Raw genomic sequence first — 22,282 nt, 5'->3', positions numbered from 1 at the left:
TTCAATATTTTAAACCAACACAATAAATACTATGTTTGAATCTTCAAGTGAGTATTTACTGCACCACGCTTGAACGGTTCGTTGGTTGTTTTCAGCAAGCTGTTGACGTATTTTTTTCGTGATTTTTTTATATCGAATTCTGGATATATCAAACTATTTCGCGATCGCCGCGCCATTCGATATATCGAGCTTCGACTGTAAATTGTGTGCATAGACACACAATGACCTCGTGTGCTTGGCACTCTAGCGGTGCAGCTTACACGAAGCTCATCGATGCATACAAACGACATGTAAAAAAAAATTAAAGTATGGCCTCAGAGATGAGCACACACACGTAGAAGTGGTCTAGGAGGCTGTATAATAAATTTAGTCACTACAATATGGCCTTCCAGACAGTCTTTTCGGCGGTCTGCCATCTCTGAGGCTGCAAAGTTTCACCCCAGCCGTTAGGTGCGCTGCGAACCGAAATCAGCCGCAGGGGTCTATGGAAGTGACCTCTTTTGGCCTTTTATATTGCCACCATTGATGAACGAGCCGCTGTGACTGATACTCGTTTTGGGCTGCGAAGAAGAAGAGAACATTTTCGTTGCTCTGGTTCAGGTGAACTCCTGGCTGTAGGTCTTGTTTTGCTCGTGACATTGCCCACGCAGGCGGCGGCTGCTTCTTGCTCTGGGAGATGTAGCTGTCTCCAAGATGGCCGACACAGCCGAAGTACACGTACCCAGCACCTCCACCAGTAATGTCACGAGCAAAACAAGACCTACAGCCAGGAGTTCACCTGAACCAGAGCAACGAAAATCTTCTCTTCTTCTTCGCAGCCCAAAACGAGTATCAGCCACAGCGGCTTGTTCATCAATGGTGGCAATATTACTACTCTATGGAGAGACCCTTTCCGGCGCGCACGTGACTCGGCCTCCCCGATTCTTGCAACCCCCAAGAACACGCACCGCACCCGCATGTGGCACCGTCTATCGCCCCGCGCCGTTACCAGAGCAGAATTCATACATGGTTTTAAAGGGACACTGAAGAGGTTTTGAATTCGCGAAGCTATTGCAAATTCGGTATCCGTGACCTCTTACAACATGTCTACAGAGGTTTTTCACAAGGTTCGATCAAACAATGGCACTACAAGCGAGCAAACTTTAACGACAGAAACGCCGCCCCCGGCATGCGCGCGTGCAAAGGCGGAGCACGGGAGAGATAAACACACGGGGAGGTGACGCTACCGTCAGGGTCGAGCCCCCGCCCACTGGGCAACCTGCACCGAGCCACATGCGTTGCTCAGCCTGCTCAGCTTGTTTACTACACGGTTGTGCCTTGTTCCTGCTACGATCTTCTGCCTGGCAAAGCATCAGTTTTTCCAGTTTGTAGGGGTTTCTTGCCATTGCACCATTCTCTTCTTCTGATTAAAGATTTTCACCATCCGATATTTACTAGTTCTGCTTGTGCAAAGTTGAAGTGGACTCGCAATGCTGAATCACTGCGCGGCATATGGCTGCTCCAGCACTTACGTTCGCGATGAGGTCACTTTTCACAAGTTTTCTCGTGACCAGAAGATGGCTACGAAATGGGCCGCTGCAGTTAAAAGAATATACTTAAAACCTACGAGATGAAGCGCGCTGTGGCAGTCGCGAATCTGCCGAATTTCGAGGCAGCAGAAGCACACCTCCTCTTTCCGAATTTGTATGCAGTGCGTGCGTGAGCCCGTATGGCAAAAACACGTGTATAAAGATATTCCTCCCCCCCCCCCCTCCCACTCGTGAAAAAGTTGGTACCCCACTGATGGCCTCTGAGATGGCATTTATGTAAAAAAAATTAGGTTCACTTGCATTTTGTTGTTGTCGTTGTTAGAAAAGCTTCGCGGAAGCGGTGGTTAGCTAGTGCACAGCTGTTAATACAGAACACCATTGGTGTAGGCCGTAGCACATAGCACACCCACCTGAGCCCCTCGCTCCAGCAGGAGCTTGACCACGTGTGCCTGTCCCTGCCAGGCGGCCGACTGCAGGGCAGTGCGTTGGTCACTGTCCTCTGCATCAACGTCTGCTCCGCGGCTGAGCAGCAGCTCAACCAAGTCGGCATGGCCCTGCCAAGCAGCCACGTGCAGTGGCGTACGCCCTTCGAGATCGCCAATCTCGGGGTCGGCTCCGCGAGCCAGAATGTAGTCTGCCATGTCCACCCGGCCCTCCAAGGCAAGCACATACAGTGTTGAGCGACCATCTGCATCCTGGTAGTTGACGTCCGCATTGTAACTAAGCAGGACGTGCACCTGCATAGGATCAGATACAAGGGGAGACCATCTGGGATTGGCAAAGCTCTACTCTTCAAGAGCTGGCTAGCTGATGCATTGTTCATACAGTTCACAAGGCACAAGACAAAGTGCTGGCATTCTGCAAATTAAGCAAGACTGCAAGCAAATGAAAGTATTTTATCACCATTACCGTGGTGAGTTAGTACAAAGAAGGACACATATCTAAGCAATGCACATGGGCAGCCTATTCAGTCCTATCAAACTAAAGAAATAACCCAGTTTTTACAACACACCAACATATTTTGACATTCACATTTCCCCACAACATATAACCAGTTGGAATTCACGCTCAACAGCTGTAGTCGAATGCCCAAAGGCATCATCTTTTTACATGCCTTTCAATCTCTAAAGCACAGCTCTGATGTACATGAGCTTTAATGCTTATTAGTTGCATTTTCCTGAACACAAATTTACTAAACAAGCTTTTTCCTGAAATCTTCCCATTTAAGTACGTTGCTACACCTCCTCGCATGTGTTTACCAAGCCATTTTCTATGTATTCGAAGTTAGTTCTAACTTGTAGCCTACTTCTGCCTTGAGAAAGCTCACCAGTGCAAGCGCCCATGGTGAATACAGGCGCACTTCGAGAAGCTCCATGTCACAATTTATCTCGGGAACGCTTGCAAGCGACTGGATTGATAGACGGGAGACTTGTGTGGCAAAACAAACCCCCTTTATCACAACAAAAAATGAAAGTGAAACCAAACACTTATGGACACAAAATTACCCAATAATAGCACAAGGAAAACGTAATGTAAACCATTCTCAATCTGTTCCTAGCCCTAGCCCTGTTCCTAGCCCTACTTCTAGTCAAATATGACTTCTCAACGATTAAACGTTCTTACAGTTTACGTCAATTTCTCTTCGTTGCCATGTCGACGGTTTGTAGAGTACTTCGTTGACGTCCTGCTCAGCTTCCTACGGTTGGCGTCGGTTGATCTCGCCAAACGAGCAGCTCTTCTTCATCGCCGGTGTTCTGGTCTTTGTCGCAGACTTCAGCCTCGCTAGGCTAGGCTTAGCTCGTCATGGACTCTCTTGCTGACGGGTACACCCTGCAGACTGGTGTGGGCTGCTACCACCCTGGCGCGAAGTGAAATAGCTGCAAGACCACCATTAACTGCTGTGCAAGGATGTGACAAATCCAGGTAGCCTCATTCGGGACCTCCGAGATCGACGGCCACTTTTTGGACCTCTCGCGCCAACAACCTTCACAACCAGGCGGCTATGCTTCTCCCATCGCTGTAGCAACACTAATTTCCCATGTCTTCGCAGCTCAAAGCCCCAAAGCACAGTGACAGCTCATCCTTCGAGATTTTTCATTACGGCTCGGGTAGCATGCCACGAGCCTGCTTGTCCAATCTTGTTTCTCGACGTGACGCTTATGCGCATCATCGGGGGTCTCGCGCACCAACACCACATTTCAGAGCATGGCACATGCCTTGTGCCCTCTTACTCATGACAATATAGCATTTCCAAATTTGGTCAGATTTACACGCAGTTTTCAGCACTGCATCTATTTTTAGTATATGGAGACATATTAAGGACATATATATTGCTCAGGCTTTCATGTTTTTTTTTTTTACAATCCAGCGACAAATATTCAGAAAAATTGTATTTTTTAACATCTCGCTCTTTCTTTTTGTCTCCTAAAGAATATAGATTAATTTTCTAAAGTTTGTCCGCAACGTTTCCTCTCATTTTCTTTCCTTCTTGTTTCGATATAATGGTCATGCTTATTAAGCCTCGGGTTCGCATTTTACAGGCTCCTAAAAGGCTGTGCGTACATTCAAGGTGAGTTTAAAATTTGCATCAAATTTAACTGGCACAACGTGGCTCCACCTGGTGCAACCTATGATTGGTGATCCTACACTGTACCACTAACGTCTGAAATGGCACTGTATTTTTGCTCAGAGACAAGAAGGAGGCACTCAGTGAGCTTGAGGAAGCTTGGGTGTGTGTGTCTGCTTTTGTTGTTTTGCTTTTGAGCAGGGGGTCCAAACAGAAAGAAGTGTTTCTACAGAGTCGTGACACCGTTTCGGCTACCCGTAGTCCCTGTAAGTAGGTTGTACAGAGACACTTGGTGTTCAGAGATTGTTCCCTGCCAGTAGCTAATCATTCTGTTTTGTGCCTGCACTTGATGGGGTGGCAAAAAGAACAGTCGTGGAACCTGCAGCAAAAACTACTTTGTTTTGGAGCACAACATCGTGGCTGTTATATAAGAAGCCCGTAAAAGGATTTTTCGGCTATAAAAGCGCTAGTGCAAACTGGTTCTTCTAGGTGCCAAATGCACATGTGTAGATAAGAAAAAGCTTTGTTTTTTGAAAGCAAACAAAGCTTCACTGTCAAGTGCATGACTGAGCAGTCACTGTCAAGTGTATGACTTCTGGGGGTCTCTAAATAGGAGAGCCACACTCCCGGAACACATGGACACAGCAGAGCAACCAAAACAAAACATTTATTCACTACCTTAACAAATAACAACACATACTTTTCGCAATGTAATAGCTTGGGGTGTTAGTGCTGGGACATTCACCGGAAACTGGCCCTGTCTTCGCACTTGACCACCTCCGATGTAACTTATGAATATTATAGTACTTCATTTTATTTCTGGGACAAACATTATCCTCACTTGTCGGTAGAGAAGTTCTTTTTTTTTTTTCATTTGCCATTTTGAATTTTCAGATGCTAGCCTAGCAAGCATGCTGTATGTAATACACTCAAACCTCATTATAACAAAGTTGCATCTTACACGAAAATAAGTTTGTTATATCCGTAAATTCACTATGACAGTTTATTCCTACCACTGTGTTTATTGCAAAACTATTTTCGTTTACTTTGTTATAAGCAATATTTCGTTATATCCGGTTTCATTATATCGAAGTTTGCGTGTATATAAAACAGAGAAAAGTGCAGAATATAATAATAAAATATAATAAATGTAATGAAACAGTAAGAATTATATATATCTCTCATCTTTGAAATGTGATGTTCTCAAAGTAGCCATTTCATCTACTCACCTATGTTGCCTACAAGGAGGATTTAAAAAATTGAAACTTTTTTACTCCTCCTTGGTTGCCTGGATGGCGAAGAAGCAGATCAAACTGTTCCAGAGATAAAACAACGCTAGCCGTGCCAGAGATGAAAAAAAGCTTCATTTTTTTAAACGAACGGTTGTTTTTCGCCATAGCTAGCTGTGAATTGCTGTGACACGGCTTCTGAATAAAAAAGAAGGTGCGGCCTGTTGCATCATGTCGCCGTCAATAAGCTAGTGCATCTCCACCAAGTTGACAGTTGCAGATGCTTTTTTTGGTGAGGGCGCTAAAACTCCACTCATCAAAGCGGACGACACTTCATGTTACAGTGTTGATTGATTGATTGATATGTGGGGTTTAACATCCCAAAACCACCATATGATTATGAGAGACGCCGTAGTGGAGGGCTCCGGAAATTTCGACCACCTGGGGTTCTTTAACGTGCACCCAAATCTGAGCACACGGGCCTTCAGAATTTTCGCCTCCATCGGAAATGCAGCCGCCGCAGCTGGGATTTGAACCCGCGACCTTCATGTTACAGTGTGATTGCAGGAGGATTTGTGCATGTCCATGCTCTTTCTCGCGATTTTTTTGTTTGTGATCGTGTATGGGGGGTAGCGAGCCTTATGTTTCCTGTGCTCGAGTACGATTCGTTGGTGCAGGCATGTGTGACGGGTGGTTTCTTTAGTGGTGTGACGCCGCAAAAGAGTTATGTGCCACTGAGCAGCTGGAACGCGAGAAAAAAACGCTTCTGCGAAGTACGACATATTGCCCTGCAAACTACTGTGTCAGAAAGCATATCGGGATGCGTATTATTCGTAACAGAGCACTTTTGTCACAAGCGAGCGCTGAATTGGACAAGCACCAGCGCTTCCAGATGACAGCATCAAATCACTGTGCCAACCGCTCCGTTCCAGGTGTGTACAACAAAACAAGAACCATATTTATTCAAATCTAGACCGATAGTTTTTCAAATTTCTTTGCATCGAACTCCAGGGTCCACTTAGATTCAAGGATTTCAAAAAACACGCCGTTTTTCATGGAGAAAAGTGGTACACAACTAACGCCGCCTAGACGAAATTATAGCTGTTAGTAGCCAAGCCAACACTAGGCTTAAGTAACACTGTATCAGTAACACGTGTGCTGTTTTTAGCGTGTCAACACTGTTCTTTATGCCACTTGGAACCACAAAGACATGATACAAGGGGAGAGGCATCAGGAGAGAGGCCCAAGTGGCTATCGCACAATCCCAGAAAAGGTGTCTGTGTTTCCTGTGCAGTCGGACGTGACTTGCGAAGTGGGAGCGGCTCAAGCTGCCCCAGACATGTGTGTTTTACGAGAAGCATTTTGAGGACATCTACTTTAAAGAATTTTAAATGCTAAATCGGGCGTTCTCGCCAACGAGATAGCCAGAGAGAGACCCCGCCTGAATCCTGTTGCACTACCAATGGTATTTGACAACTACCCTGAACACCTTCAGAGTAAAAAGGAACCGAAAAAGAATGTATGGAATATATGTGACCATACATACCATCGCTAAACGGCAAATGGCAGTGCCGTTACAAATGTCAGCAGTGGGTCATCAAGCACGCACTTCAGAGCGTGCGTTGCAGTCCAACGTGCTTCAAGCTCAGTGCTCAGCCACGCGGCTGTGTTCATATCACCGTGCTTCAAGCGCAACACCCAAGTTTTCAATCCTTGCGACATGGACTATGTTGACCGAAGCGTAAGCAGGCTATATTGCCTACGCGCGCTATTGCACAGAAAACAACAACATTGCTGCGCTATTTATTGAAATAATGGTGATGTTTGAAGCTGTGATGCCCTACGTGGTTCAGTACTGACTACAGCTTATTTCCGTGGAAAGAGAAGTGGCAAGCATGTGCTTAGGATAACAATTAAAACTGAAGAATTTGCCAAAATTTTCCTCTTCACTTAGACTCACTCGGACCCAAACTCACCAAAATATTACTCACCCGAACTCACTCAGACTCATGACTAGATCTGAGGTTGAGCAAGTCGACTCACAAGTGAGTTTGCCAACCTATGGTCATAATTCTACACTACAGTTAAAGGCCCCTGATGCACTCATTGGCTTAATTAGGTGGCATCCAACAAAGAATCCATTCCCCTTTTGTTGCAACATGGTTACCAGAAGACTACGTAGCAGAGACTTGGGTATGCATGAGCGCACTTACAGTTTCCTTGTGTCCTTCGAGGGCAGCCACCCGAAAAGCGGTGCGGCCATCGTGAGCCCTGTGGTCCACCAGCGATGGCGGATGGCCTCCAAAGTCCAGCATGGCATGCACAGCCTGTGTGTGTCCTTCTTGTGCTGCCAAGATGAGTGGTGTACGCCCCTCATTGTCCGTCTCTGAGGCCTGCGCACCGGCCTCCATGAGCAGGGTACACACCTCGGCATGACCCTCCAGGGCCGCATAGTGCAGTGGTGTCCAGCCCGCATTGTCCCTGCATGTGCAGCATCATCACCTTGGCATCCGCATGAAACTCTAACAATGTGACCAATTAGTTTGCCATAAATGATTATCTTTCAGCTTACAATGTAGTCAGACGAACATTGCCATTGTTTATATAGCTTTATTTTTGCATAATTATTAGCATGCGCAACAATGCAACGTGTGCAATTTTTCATACACTCCTGCATATGATAACTTATTCTTTGCATGAGTACTCCACATTGTATGTGACACTTTATGCATGTTTCCTTCTACATGTTTTCAAGCTATATCATCACTTCCATTGATGGCACCAGCGCTTGTGTGGAAACTGTTGCTTCAGGTGGGACGACCCCATCAGGCATTAATGCCTCTTGCCCTCCCTTTACCAAGCGTAACTTTGAACACTTGAATAACAATACAAAGAAGGGACACCTTCCCACAAAGCAGCACTTACAAATTCTACGTTCAACTTTAACTAGGGGTGGGCAAATAATCGAAATTTCAAACATTTTTCAATAGCGTTTGCTATTCGACTCAATTCGTACTGAAATATTTCTATTCAAACTTCCCAAAAATAAATACAGTCGTCCCATTAAAATTAAACCCTGCTGCTTCAAATTTTTAATGTGCTTCACCTCATCACACTCGTATTGCAGCAAAGTTGTCTTTCAGGCTCTGCTACGTTCAAAAACGTATTGACTTAGGAAAACGATGGTTCCAACATGGACATGATACATGTGGTGATAACACAGTTATTGCTATTTTGGACTTGAAATTTATGCAGGAAAGCCAAAAATAGGACACAAAAAATTTTGAGCATCCAAAATTTTAGATATTCTTATATAGTAAAAAAAAAAAGAGAGTTTGAACTCCGCATTCGAAGGTAGCACACCCTTGCCTTCTCCATCAGTTGGGCTTCCAAAGAAGTTGAAAGAGTAGGAGAGGCTTTTCACCTGTAAAATGTTGTCGGCAACACTTTGGCTGCAACAAACCACGTACATAAATCCAATCAGGGCTATGCGTTGCCGCATTTTTGATAAGGCGAAACACCCATCCCTCCAACGATTCATTAACCTAGCCAAAAGAAACACTGTCATGTTGCTGCATCATGGGGACATCCTAAGGAATCCGCTCACTTTTTTTTTTTATTCTACAATTTAGCTTCACGGTATTCGAAAAAAAATGTAAAAAATATTTGATTCGATTCGCACTCATACTTCAATATTTGAATTCGCTTCCCATTGATAATTTTGCCATTCGCACAGCTCTAGTTTCGACCTTTCAGGGAACTTTTTCTCTGAAAGCTCATCCCAAAGCACTGTATACATTCATGGCAAAACTAAGCTACACACTTTATTTTTAAACACAGGTAAACTTACTGCCACATCTGCGACACAGTTATTACACCTTAAGAGATGCATTGCAGGGAACTTCTTATGAAGGCTTGAAATACTTCATCATTAAAAAGCACTTGTAGCTGGGCAACAGCATTATGGTAAAGCATGAGCTAGTTAATTCAACACTAATTAATCTGGATAATCAAATGATTCAGGTGTGTTCTCTGGCCTTGGCCAGCATATGCATTGTTTAATGGCATCAAACTTTTGATTAATTCGTTAATACTAGGCCTCAACACGGTTGCTTCGGATAATACTCGGAGCGCGCTAAGGGCAAAACACCACACATGTACAACACAAAAGAACAAAGCCAGCATTTTAAGACAGCCAACACGGTCCCGAGCTTTCAGAAGTGCGTGGTCACTAGAGGCCCGATTTTTGGGCACTAAAAAAGTGTGTTTTAGACACCAAAGACAGGCAGGTAAAACACCGTTTTAGGCCCTCAAAATCAAAATATGGGCACAATAAATTTCTACAAAAATTGAAATATCTCAAAACAACGACGTCGGTGACTTGTATCTACAGCAAGAAGCAAAAAACAATAATATTGTTTAAGATAGCATGACGGTACCAATGATTGAACATCGGCATAAATTTCCCGCGCGATTCGCAGTATGTAGTTTTTTGTTTTATTGTCTAGCATTGTGTGTCAAGTGTCCTCCATTCAATTAACACTCTCCTGGGTCTCTTTCATTTCGTTGAGGCTGGGAAGGACAGCGCAGGAGCAAATAACCATGCCCCAGAAGAGAGGGATGCTAGGTCTAATCGCGTAGGACCAATTTCTCCCTTGTCAGTGAACAACTTAAAGGGCCCCTCACTAGGTTTGGGCATTTCGAGCTGACAAGCGCAATGGTGCACTGGGCACTCCAGATCATTTTTGTTAAGATTTGCAAAATTACATGTCGCGGAAAAACACTCAACTTCTAATGAATGCCACTTGCCCTTCTCGCAGGCGTACGCCCCAAGACCTAGGGAGTGACGTACAGCAAGGAATAGTCTTGTTTTTACATTACTTCTTTACGCTGACATTGGTGGGCTGACGTTGCATACCATAAGCTCTTCATCAGATCTTTGTTAAATGCTAGCTATATGTAAAAAAACATGAAAAATGTCCTGCCTCCTGATTATATCCTCCATTTTAAACGGTACCTCATTAAGAGCGTTCCACGTGACATTACTCTACTTGGCATGTACAATTTCTGTGTTCTGTTGTGTAGCATGAATGAGGAGTTTTTTGGTTTGGGCCAGCTGCTTCATATCATTTTGAAAGGGAAGCGCAAAGACAAAGGGAAAAGAAAGACAGCACTCTGTCTTTATGTCTTTCTTTTCCCTGTGTCTTAGCACTTCCCTTTGAAAATCTGTACAATGGATGAAAGTTGAGAAAAATAATAAGAATCGCAAATGGAATCTCAGCTTGTTATTACTTTCATTTTTGTTTTGAATAGCCTCGAGGTGCTATTCACTAATCAGCCCTCGTTTCGCGTCCACTTTGGTGGACCAGTCGCTATAGGGTATTCTGCTGCTGACCCTAATACCGCGTGTTCGATTGTGGCCTCGGCGGTCACACCTAAATTGAGGTGAAAGAACAGAAGCCCGTGTACTGCGCGATGTCAGTGCACTTCGAAGAACACCAGATCGTGAAAATTTGCCAAGACTTCCACTACGGCATTCCTCATATTCATATCGTGTTTTTTTTTTTTTAATGTAAAACCACATATACTACCACTGCTGCTACTACTACTACTACTACTACTACTACTACTACTACTACTACTACTACTACTACTACTACAACTACTACTACTACTACTACTACTACTACTACTACTACTACTACTACTACTACTCCATTTTGCTTTAATGCGTTGGTCTTCTCGTCGTTCCTGCATCGTGCCTTCACCAACCCTGACAACGCTTAGCTTGTGTTTGGTGCGTCGTCTCTGAACGCAGTTTCAGCAGAGTAACGTGGTGTATCGCGGTCACAATACATGTTCCTTGCCAGCCTCTCCTAAAGTGCACGCACTGACTGATCTATCCCACAGAAACTGTAAATACACAACATAGAACGCTGAAACGACACAACATCGATGGCGTGTGTGCACGAGTAGGCTGGGCCCTGTCATGCACACATGACCTTGCTTACGCAAGATGTTCTTGGTGCGTATGCATCACGTGGTTGTCCAGCCCCGATTCCGAAGAGAGCAGGGAAGAAATTAGGCTCGCGATGGCTACATGGGACGAGAGGCAAGGGATTCAGGCTTGCTTCTTTGCATTATACTTTGGTGGCTCGTAGCAAACCAGTTTGAACAATCACCATAGTAGGACGCTTTTCATTGGGCATGCAAGAACTTATAGTGTCTAACTACAACTTATTACGTAGGCTAGAGAGGGGTGCTTAAAAAGTAAATTACAAACAAAACAAAATCCGCGTGCACATCACACTTTTTACCCGAAGGAGCTACAGCAGATGTGTTACAATGTCAAAGAAAACATGCCTTCATTGGCACAACACACTTTGTTCTCTTTATAAGCAATTTCTATTCTGTCATAAAAGTACCAAAAAACGAATTAATAGAAATATTATATCTCATACGACATTCTAAGATCTTAATTACCAGTGCCGAAGAGGACTTAGGTACATTCGTTTTCAAATGCGAGTTTTACCATGAAATGAGCTTTAACCGCAGTTAATTCGACGCGGTGATGGTGATTCCCATCCTAGTTCATTTTTCAAATTGTTACAGCTATCAGTTTATTTATTTATTTATTTATTTGAAATACCTTACAGACCCAACAGGGCATTGTATAAGGGGAGCATAAAGGGAATACATACATGATTCTGAACAAACAATAACATGAACTAAATGTCAATTATAATACAAATCCTAACAGGAATAAGAATGAGAAAATATTAATAATAAATTTAATAGGAATAGAACGGCAATGAACATCAGATGAGTATACGCGTGAGATAATGATTTAAAACAAGCTAAATAAAACAAGCACAAATTGTGAATATACTTTCCATTATTCAGAAGAAAACATCACTGAATAAAACACAACAGAACTGAATGGCATGTTAGTATTCAAACCATCAAACAAAATAAGTTTAAAGTAAGAGAAAAAAAAGCGAGATACTAGTAGAGGATAAACGCGTAGGTGCCGATTTTGATATGAATAAAACGTGCAGTTAATCTCGTAAATGGGCGAGTAAAAGGTGCCGGAATTTTTCCCGATTGCGTTCTGCAACGATCTCATTTGGAAGGCTGTTCCACATGCGGATGACACGGGGGAGTGCAGATGAGTTAAAAATGTAAGTTTTACTGTATATGCGCGTGAATGAAAGATGATTATTTAGTCTCTTTGATGTGAATGCAGATGTTTGCAATGTCAATGATAATGGCCTTGTTTCATGTGCGTATTTATGGAATAATGATAGGAGGTTTAGATCACGTCGGCTGCTCAAAGTGGAAAGTGATAAGTTTATTTTAATTTGTGTTATGCTTGCGCTATGGTCGTAGTTTTGTGAGATGAATCTAGCGGCTCTATTCTGGATCGATGCCAGCATGTTAGTTAAATAGCTGTAATGAGGGGACCAAACTGCAGAAGCAAATTCTAGCTGAGGGCGAACAAATGTTACGTAAGCTAAAGCACGTATATTTGAGGGCGTCTTACGTAGATTGCGGCGTATGTAGCCTAATGATCGTGAGGCGTCACTGCAGATGTTGGTGATGTGGGTAGTTCCAGAAAGGTTAGATGTGAAGGTTACACCTAAATATTTAAAAGAGTCAACACAAGATACGGTATTGCCAATAATAAAGTAAGAAAACTCAGAGTTAGAATGTTTGCGAGAGAAGGACATTACTTTACATTTACTTGAATTAAGGGACATTAGCCAACTATTACACCAATTGCTGATGAGGTCGAGGTCATTTTGAATTATTACGTGGTCATAAGTACTAGTTATTGCTCGGTAAATTATACAGTCATCAGCGAAAATGCGCACTTGTGAGGATAAATTACTTGGTAAGTCATTATTATAAATAAGCAAAAGCAGTGGACCGAGAACACTCCCTTGCGGCACACCAGAACAAACGTATGAAAGTGGGGATGAAAAGTCATTAACAATGGTGAATTTCTGAGTAATGGCTTAGGACAAATCTTGAATTCCTGTTCTGTGTATTTTTTTATGTTTGTCACTTAAAGATTGATTGATTGATTTGTGGGGTTTAACGTCCCAAAACCACCATATGATTATGAGAGACGCCGTAGTGGAGGGCTCCGAAAATTTTGACCACCTGGGGTTCTTTAACGTGCACCCAAATCTGAGCACACGGGCCTACAACATTTCCGCCTCCATCGGAAATGCAGCCGCCGCAGCCGGGATTCGAACCCGCGACCTCCGGGTCAGCAGCCGAGTACCTTAGCCACTAGACCACCGCGGCGGGGCATGTCATTTAGAGAGATATGACAAGGGGTCTCGTACGGAACAAGTGTATTCAAGCCTATGGAGAATGTATGCTAAATACACCGTTGATTGTAACCATGCCAGCACCTGTCTCAGGCTTCGCTGTATGAAGTATAACGATTTGGTGACCTTCAACACCACTGAATCAAGAAGAGCATTCCATGAGTGGCCTTTCATGGTTTTTCATTCGTTCTCCAGCTACCGGCGGCTGCCCAGAAAAACCTGCTCTTCCTTTCCCATCATAACACACAAGTTTTTAGGGTGGTTCTTCAGTTCCTTCAGGGCACTGGACAGCTGTCTGTAGAAGGCGGTCACCGTCTCCGTGGCCATAGATGTCACATTTATTTTCTTTCCCCATCTTTAATTCTCTCTCCTCCTTCCGCTTCAGACACTGAGACGTTCTTCCACTTAAGGCTGCAGGAATAGCGTATTTTGTACCCCTCATGCTCCTCCTCCAATCGCTCGCAGTATATCAGCTTTGTCTTTGTTGAACCTTATAGTGTTTGCAAATATCAATGTTGCCTTTTTTACATGAATAACAGTTTCACTCCATGCTTGAAAACTAAATTTGGGCTTGGATAGCACTCATATAGGCACTCATTTGGAAAATAGGCATTTATAGAGATTTATAGGCATTTAGGCACAAACACTCAAAATAGGCATTTACAGGCACTATAAAAACACCATAAAAGCTTTTCTTAGCCTCTAATTCGTGCTCATATATCAAAATGGCACAATAGGAATGCAAGGAACAAAATAGGCATTTGCCTACAATCTGGTCTCCGGTGATCACAAATGCACAGTCGCGATGTTGGTATGTAACAAGGCACGAGTTATGTGGTGCAATCTTGTACGCATTCCAAAATTCAGACGAAGGCTTTCCGTTCCACGGAGTAGCACGCGATGGGCCCATTTGAGCCATGACGAATGCCTTGACGTTCTATGTCACGTGAGCCAAGGTGTCACGTGTCTGTTTCCATTTTTTTTTTTCGGAAAGAGGCGAAGAAATGGTTGGAGAGACTGTCCAAAACAAAAAGAATGGAAAGAATGAAATGGCGACGAGGCGGCATAGATAAAATTTAAATGTAAGCGCCTGGCGCCTTTTCAGTATCCGGGCACTTTGAAAACATGGCGTTCCCATTATCTGCCACAATTTTTCGTCTCGCCTGTGTTGCTGCTGCAGCCGAGCAGAGACAATTAAGCGAGGTAAATAATGCATTTGAATAGTTGACGAAAAAAGAGTTCCGACGACGTGTTCGCTTGTCGAAATAAACCGTGCGTAGCTTGTGCGACAACTTGACCCTATCATTGGATGCCAGCGAGCCAGTGGCCTGGAAATATACACCAATGTCAAAGAACAAATCGTTCAGACCATTCGACGGTCACTCACGTTTGTGCCTATATGATAGCAGCAGCGTCGCAGCAGGCCTCATGCACTTACGCTGTAGCTCAGTCCCTTCTCCGTTGTCGTAGCCACCCTGTCTGTCTGTCAGTCTCTGTTGTCGTACACAGACAGACGGAGACAGACAGACGGACGTACGGGAGGATTCACAATTTACTGATGAAACTTTGAAGCTTACCCCCACTCATCATTCGTCACTCCATGGGTATGCTGTTTTTCTTTGTTTTTTTCCTGGGCAGGCCCTTCATGGCTAAGTGCATAACTTAGCTCCTGCAACAGCCGCTGCCGGTCAGTGACGGTGAAGCCGTGCCCCAGCTCAATGCTCTCACTGCGAGCTGGCAACGCTCCTCCATGAAGGCGAGCACCATCGTGTGCTGAGCCTCGGAAACATGAAGGAGACGCTCTTTTCAGCTACCGCTTGAGGTTCCCTCCACCATGATTTCACTTGAATAAGCCAACGGCTTCAAAATCACGATGTTTGAATTAAAATAGTGATAAAGACATGAGTAGAGCAATTGCTTGACACGGTGTTGTACCTAGCATTACCACTAAACGTCCTGCTAAATGGCGGTGCCTCCTAGCGTCATTTCAAAACAATAATGGAAAAATACTTTTCAATCGCATCTCATTCCATACTCAACATTTGAAAATTAGTGCCAACACATTTTAGTACACACAAACCTCGTTATAACGTAATGGGATATAACGAAATATATATAATGAAGAAAAAAAATTCCCCTTGAAAGCTCTATTGAGAACCATGCATTTTAAACCTCGTTGTAACAAAGTAAATTTGACCGGTAAATGGATATAACGTCTAGTACATAAAAAAATAATATCAAACGTTATGTGTTAGATATATCGTTTTATGCCGAGTTCGACTGTACGGCGCGGCTCTTTAAAAACTCCCACGCTGTCCTGCTCACACAGCCAGCGGAGAGGATTGATGACTCGCTCAGAGGGTCACATGACCGAGAAGCGGCGCTGCGGTGCAAAGCGATTTCTTTCTCACTTGAAAACACATGATGGGGAAGCTTCCAAAGACTTACATTTATTCACAAATCAGAGGACATCAATCATTAATTGAAGTAATAGGTGATGCGCGTCTGCACACGTTTGCCTTTCAGCGAGGCAATCAATTTTGCACGCAGTTTGCAAAGCATTTTTTGAAGTAATCGGTGATGCGCGTCTGCACATGTTTGCTTGCTTTGCAGCGAGGCAATCAATTTTGCACGCAGTTTGCAAAGTATAGTAGCGCGGCTAAGTCCAGCGCCAACACTCTCTAAAGACGAGGGCAACGACTGAGTCTCCATTGCTACCCACTGCACTGAGAAAGAAGGAGTGTCTCCACGCCGAGAGAAGCAGATCGGCATTAGAGAGAGAGTCAATTCTCTGCGACAGTTTTCTTTTTCTTTCTTTTTTTCTCTTTGAGCACGGCCTTGACAGGAGAAGGGGGTCTACGTGCAGAGACGAAAAAGGGAGATGCGTGGTACAGGAGCGACGCAGATCAGCATTTGAGAGAAAACAAACAATTCGCCACAGTCTTTTCTTTCCTTTTCTTCTTTTCCTTCTTCACGTGCAGCGTTGAGAGGTGCCGCCGCAGGATTGAGCATGGTGCTGAGAGCATTTTTGGAGCGTGGTCTGTTTGAATTAACCGTCGCAAGTGCTTAAGCGTATGAATTACAGGGCGTTTTCGCCCATTGGAATACACATAGCTTTGACGAGACCACAGCGCGAGTTCGAATTAAGCATGTTAGAATTAATGAGATTTGACTGTGCTTATTTTCCGTCGCACGCTTGGTCGCATAGCAGTACATTGGGCCACGAGGCGGTTTCCTTCTTTGCATGCTTATAGGTGTGCACCCATCTGAGCATACATTGCCACAAACTGTTATAATCGATATAATTAAATAATAGATATAAAGAAATAATTGTGGCTTCCCTTCAACTTCGTTATAACGAGGTTTGAGTGTAGTGAGTAATAGTAGCTTCACATTCCTAAACATGTTAGAAACACTTCTCAACTTACTATACGGTCCCCAAGCCGACATCAAAATTGTGATGCAAGACTTCATTTCCCTCATTTGCTATTCATTTACCCTCGTTCTCGCAGCCGATGCGGACCACCCACTTTTTGATTTAACGAACAGTATGCCTCCGTCCGAATTTAGAATGTCTACAAGATCGCTTCACTGAGCACATTTTAGATTAACACATAAGGGTCTTGAGCACTTTCACACCTTGTATAAGGTTGCTGACAAAAATTGCAGTTTGCACTGCTCTCATGCAAAATGATCATTAGACTTGCATATTTCTCATGAAAAAGACAGTGCATTGATATAACTGATATTTATTTATTGTTTCCTCTATACAATTAAACCTGCTCATAATGAACCTCCATATAACGAAGTTTTTCTATTCTCTGCTGTTGCTCTATAGAAGCACATGCATTTGTGACCTCTATGTAACAAAGTAACAGCGGGAGACAACCTTGATATAATGAATTTTCCCCACAGACAATCTAGGAACTTTGCTCCGGATTTTGGCATTTTGGAATAAGCATGCATCTTCCGCGCAGTCTCGCAGCCGACGCAGCGCGAAGCGGTGGCGGCGCGCACGACGCACCAGGTGAGAGGAAGTGCTCATTATTGTGCGCAGGTCAGTGCGAGGCGTGCAGGTGGGCCTGCGCCCAACGAGCCGGCGTTGCCGTCGTTCTTGGCGCCACAAGTGCATGTGCGGGTGTGCACCCCCTCCCCCCCCTCCAAACAGACAAAGAACTACTTTTGCGTTGGCAGTGCCACGCTACATATGTGGGGCTGTGCTGCATATGGAGGGTGCTGTACTGAATAGTTTTCCGTGGCATCGGTGTTGTTCACTCTTTATTCTCGACGAAGTGCGTGCGTGTATAGTTTAGCTGCACGCACATGGTATGGCCCCCAATGACGTTCAGCATTGTTTTTTTTTCTTAATTGCGGACAATTGTGTCGTCACCACCGATGGAATGTCAGACTAGGCGCTCATGGAAACTCTCAGAGACCACGGTGACGACGGATCTTCGGAGGTCGACTCAACAAGCGCTTCCGTCTCGCGCCGCGTCTCAAGTTCACAGGCCGGTAGCTTTCGCGATTAGCCGATTAGCTCTGGCAACACGATGGCACTTTTAATGCAGTACAATAAACATAATAGCAAAAAATTGTAATGTTATACAAAGCAAGGCTGGCAGCCAACTCTTCTGAATCTGATATCGCAGAACTCCTACAAAACACTGTTGTGAGCGAATATGGCCGCTCCTGAAAGCAGTGCTCTTTTCACACAGTCCCTTCGCGTTTAAAGCGCACTGATAATCACCGCCGAGATAACAAGCGCGCCAGAGAGATGACGACCTCCCTTAATATCAAAGTTCATTAATGCTACTCGAGTGATTTCCCCCCACACCTCGCTGTTTCATACTCGTTCAAGACGGGTGGTTTCATTTCTGAATAAGCATTAGATGGAAGTTCTAACACGCGTGAGATGTTATTTCATGCGCCTTCTAGGCAATTGGAGATGGGCTGACTCATTTGATCTCTGCTTCTGCAGCGCTCGCGCACTTTTACCCGCTTGTGAAAGTCACGATGCGCGGGGCTATGTTATCAATTAGAACTTGTTACGGAACATGCCAGCGATGGCAAAAATCCACCTGGAGTGTCCATACAATTGCTACGCAATAATAACACAGTTTTTATTGCAAAAGCAATTGTATGGACACTCTCGACTGGATTTTGCCGCCAGCATTGCGTCGATGTGGGCATCACCATCACTCACCGTATATGTATATGCATCTATATACAGTACACACTCAGTAAACGGAACTTGAAGAGACGGGAAAAATATGTTCTATTTAATATGAGTTCCGTTTACTGAGAGGTGAACATGAGGGCAGAATACAAGTCAGAAACCAAGCATAGCGGGGGCAATAGTTTGGTTTAAGCAGTAGTTCCGTTTAAGAGATTTTCGTTCACTGAGAGTCTACTGTGCAGTAAAACCTCATTATAACGAAGAGGTATATAACAAACTAATGGATATAACGAAGCAATCGTGATTCTCCTTGAAATTCCCCTAGATGCCCATGTATTTAAAACCTCATTTTAACAAAGTGAAAATTTCCTCACAATGGACATAATGAACCATTCTTTGTCCACAATGAGCATTTACTGATCATTTTGGCATATGCCAATTCAATATATTATAGCACGCGGCGGTTTACGTCTCATCACGGCTGCGGTAATTCAAAACTTCTGCCTTGCGCTCCCCGGGAGCCAACACGCGTGTGGGAGCGAGTCCCCCAGCCTGCCCTTTCCTCAGGAACTAATGGACTCACCCGCACAGCAACTTGCGTGAGTGTGCGCGTCAGCCGGCCTTCTCTCTCCTGTAGAACTCGTTGACCCGCCCGCGCATCTGACCTCCTCCTCCCTTTCAGCTCCACTCAGGGGTGGGCGGCAGAGATTTTGGCTTTCTTCCTTGTCATTCGCTTTGGAAGAACAACACCCTCTATCAGCTTTTGCTGCTAGACACGAGATGGACGATGGAAGTGGCAAGCGTAAGCGCAAAAATATAACAATATCGGCAATGTTGAAAGCCGTTGAGTCTGGCGTCAAGAAAAAAAAAAGTGGCCGAAGATTTTGGCGATGTCGCCAGTGGGTGCCACGGGCGACTAGGCCCAGACATCATGGGACGCTCTCCTTGACGCCGGCGTTGTGCCTGACTGTGACACTTTCTGCTTGTACGTCGATACCAATGCTGATGCGGTGGCAACAGAAGAGTTGTCAGATGCGGAAATTCTGGCTTCGGTGACGGGCGTGCATGACGACAGTGACGAATGTGACGACACCCCGGAGCCTAATATTGGCAAACTCAACTTACCGACACCCGCACAAGCACTGGATGCGACAGATCTCCTGTGCCGCTTCTTTGGTGCTTACAATGACGGCAAGGATGGACTCAAAATAGCTGCTGCCACTGAAAAAGCAATCATCCACGTGAGGAAACGTCAGCAAGTCTATTAAGGACTATTTTTCTTCGAAGTGATCTGCAAGCTGGTGTGCTGAATTTGGCGAAAATAAAGTGCATTGTTCTTTATTATTTTGCTATTTTTCTGCCTTCCCACTGTGGTTTTTCTGTGCGCAGCGGGCTGAATGTGATATTCGTTGATGAGTACATTCTCTCTTGCTGGCCAATTGTCGGTACAAATGGATATTGGCTATAAGAAACTAATGGTTACAACAAAGTAATAATTAAGACTCCCCTTTGAACCTCAATATAACGAGGTTTGACTGTATATGAAATTGCAAGAAAGAAAAAATCCACAAAAAGACTTCGGCGTCTGGTACCAAACTTGGGACCTTTGGAACATGAGTGCGAGGTGTTCATTCAGCCACAGAGAAGCACGAGCCTCAACGTTTGAACGGCAAGCTATTTATCTTTACTACTTACCACTGGTGAAGGGTATATCATGGGGGGGGGGAGGACTATCGTGTTTGAAGATAGTGCAAGGAGCGCGCGTCGCCACATCGTCATGACGTGGCGGCACCGGCTCTCATCTCCCATGCGTACTTTGACCCGCGGACAGGAGGGGAGTAAACGCTCACTCACGCACCCTTATCTCGCGCTGGGGAGGATCATACATCTTGGCTGGCCTTTGGCTTTCCCCGAAACAATTCTGTTGTAGTTACCGGGCGCGCACAAAGGTCACTGCAATCATTGCACGGTCTCTGTTTGCGAAAAGAGTGTGCTTTTCAGACACAGTGAAGTAACAACTGAGACACTTATTCGCGTTCATCTGTCCCTGTGAGTACGTTTCAGGCGTTATTTGTGCATGAGAAACGCAAGGCACATTTCGATATGCTTGCCATTCTGCGGGTGAGCTTCAACTTGTAGCTATCGCGTTCATTGCTCGCCTTTGTGAAAAACCAGTGACTTTTTTGCTGTTAAATAAGTGTTTTGGGTTAGCTCTGCCTTCAGTCCCCTTTTAATTAATTTGGGCATTTATTTTCTCGATTTTCATACCTATCCTGCATATAAAAAAATCTTTATAACAAATTTTTCCAGGAATTCGTCAATTTCGTTATATTCAGGTTTAACTGTACTCTCAATAATGCAGCATTCAGCTGATTCAGACAGTTTCTTCTGTCCCATAAAATCCAAATTAACGAGCTTTTACTGCACTGTAGTACACTCTTGATAAATGAAGATCTGTTGAACAAAACTGCTGCCTAATAAAAAATAAGTAGTGCTTGTGCCAAGATTGGTTTCATGTTTCTATTCTGCACCCTTGCTAATCTCTCAGTAAAAAGAACTCCTGTTGAATCTGTGGGGATCTAAGGAGCGCCTGCGAACATTTCGCGGGCATACCGCCGTACAGCCACTCCTTTTCCTTTCCCATACTCTGGGCAAGGCGCGTGTTTTTGGGGAATGCGAGAATCAGCGAGGCCGAGTCACGTGCACGCCGGAAAGTCTCTCTCCTCAGTTGATCGGCGCCTAGTAAGCACGTGTTTCCTTCGTCTGCATTCCCTTTGGGAATCGCTGGACTGCAGCCTGCCTGAGTGCCTTGGCATCCCCAGCGGGCGTGTTTACCTGATTGTTTGCTTCAGTACCATACGCTAAGCCAAAAGTGGTGCCTAGTGCTTGAAGTGGTTGCACCACACCAAGTCGCACTTGCTGTAGGCAACTCTCGCGACCAGGCCCAGTGGCCATCGTGAAAGTGCGCAGCATAGCCACGACAGGGGTGTCAAAGCTCGCCATTGCCAGCTGCGACATGCTCGCGGTTTCCCCTTATCGTGAATGTCCGTGTGCGGGAACATTTGCTCGTCGCATCCCGGGAGCGGACGTTGTACTGTTGTTCAAGGTTCCGCCAAAAGCAATAAAGTGTTTGTGTATTTCTGTTAACCGGACACTCTATGTTTGGCCGCGCCACGCTAAACGCTGTGTTGGTTGAGCACGTGCAGAGCGGGGATCTACACGTGAGTAGGTGACGGAGATGCGGCCCTGTGGCTCGCTAAGCCTGAACTCGCGGTGATCATCTGCTACGGTAAGTAGCGAGGTCACCACAAATCGAACATATTTTCCCGGTCCCTTCAGGTTTCACTTAATGAGAGTGTACAATATTTACGGCAGACTCGTCATATTCAAGTTCTGGCAATTCAAACTTTCGGTTGGCCCTCTGTATTTCAGTGTTCACATAT

General features: G+C 44.6%; 1 protein-coding gene and 1 non-coding gene across 2 annotated transcripts in view; both read right to left on the bottom strand.

The window, feature by feature from the left end:
• The window catches only part of LOC119178181 (uncharacterized), a 117,334-nt gene that overhangs the window by 9,733 nt on the left and 85,319 nt on the right, over window positions 1-22,282 (bottom strand). The window contains exons 12-13 of the mRNA XM_037429368.2: window positions 7,538-7,805; window positions 1,940-2,266 (exon numbers count right to left, since the gene is read on the bottom strand). Coding sequence (XP_037285265.2) covers window positions 1,940-2,266; window positions 7,538-7,805 — 595 coding nt within the window. The remainder of the gene's footprint in view (window positions 1-1,939; window positions 2,267-7,537; window positions 7,806-22,282) is intronic.
• Window positions 13,565-13,637, bottom strand: TRNAS-GCU (transfer RNA serine (anticodon GCU)). The gene has a single exon. It is a non-coding gene; the product is annotated as a tRNA-Ser (tRNA).

This window comes from Rhipicephalus microplus, chromosome 2, assembly GCF_043290135.1.
Source record: "Rhipicephalus microplus isolate Deutch F79 chromosome 2, USDA_Rmic, whole genome shotgun sequence".
NCBI lineage: Eukaryota > Metazoa > Arthropoda > Arachnida > Ixodida > Ixodidae > Rhipicephalus > Rhipicephalus microplus.
This window is presented reverse-complemented; position numbering and strand designations above follow the sequence as displayed.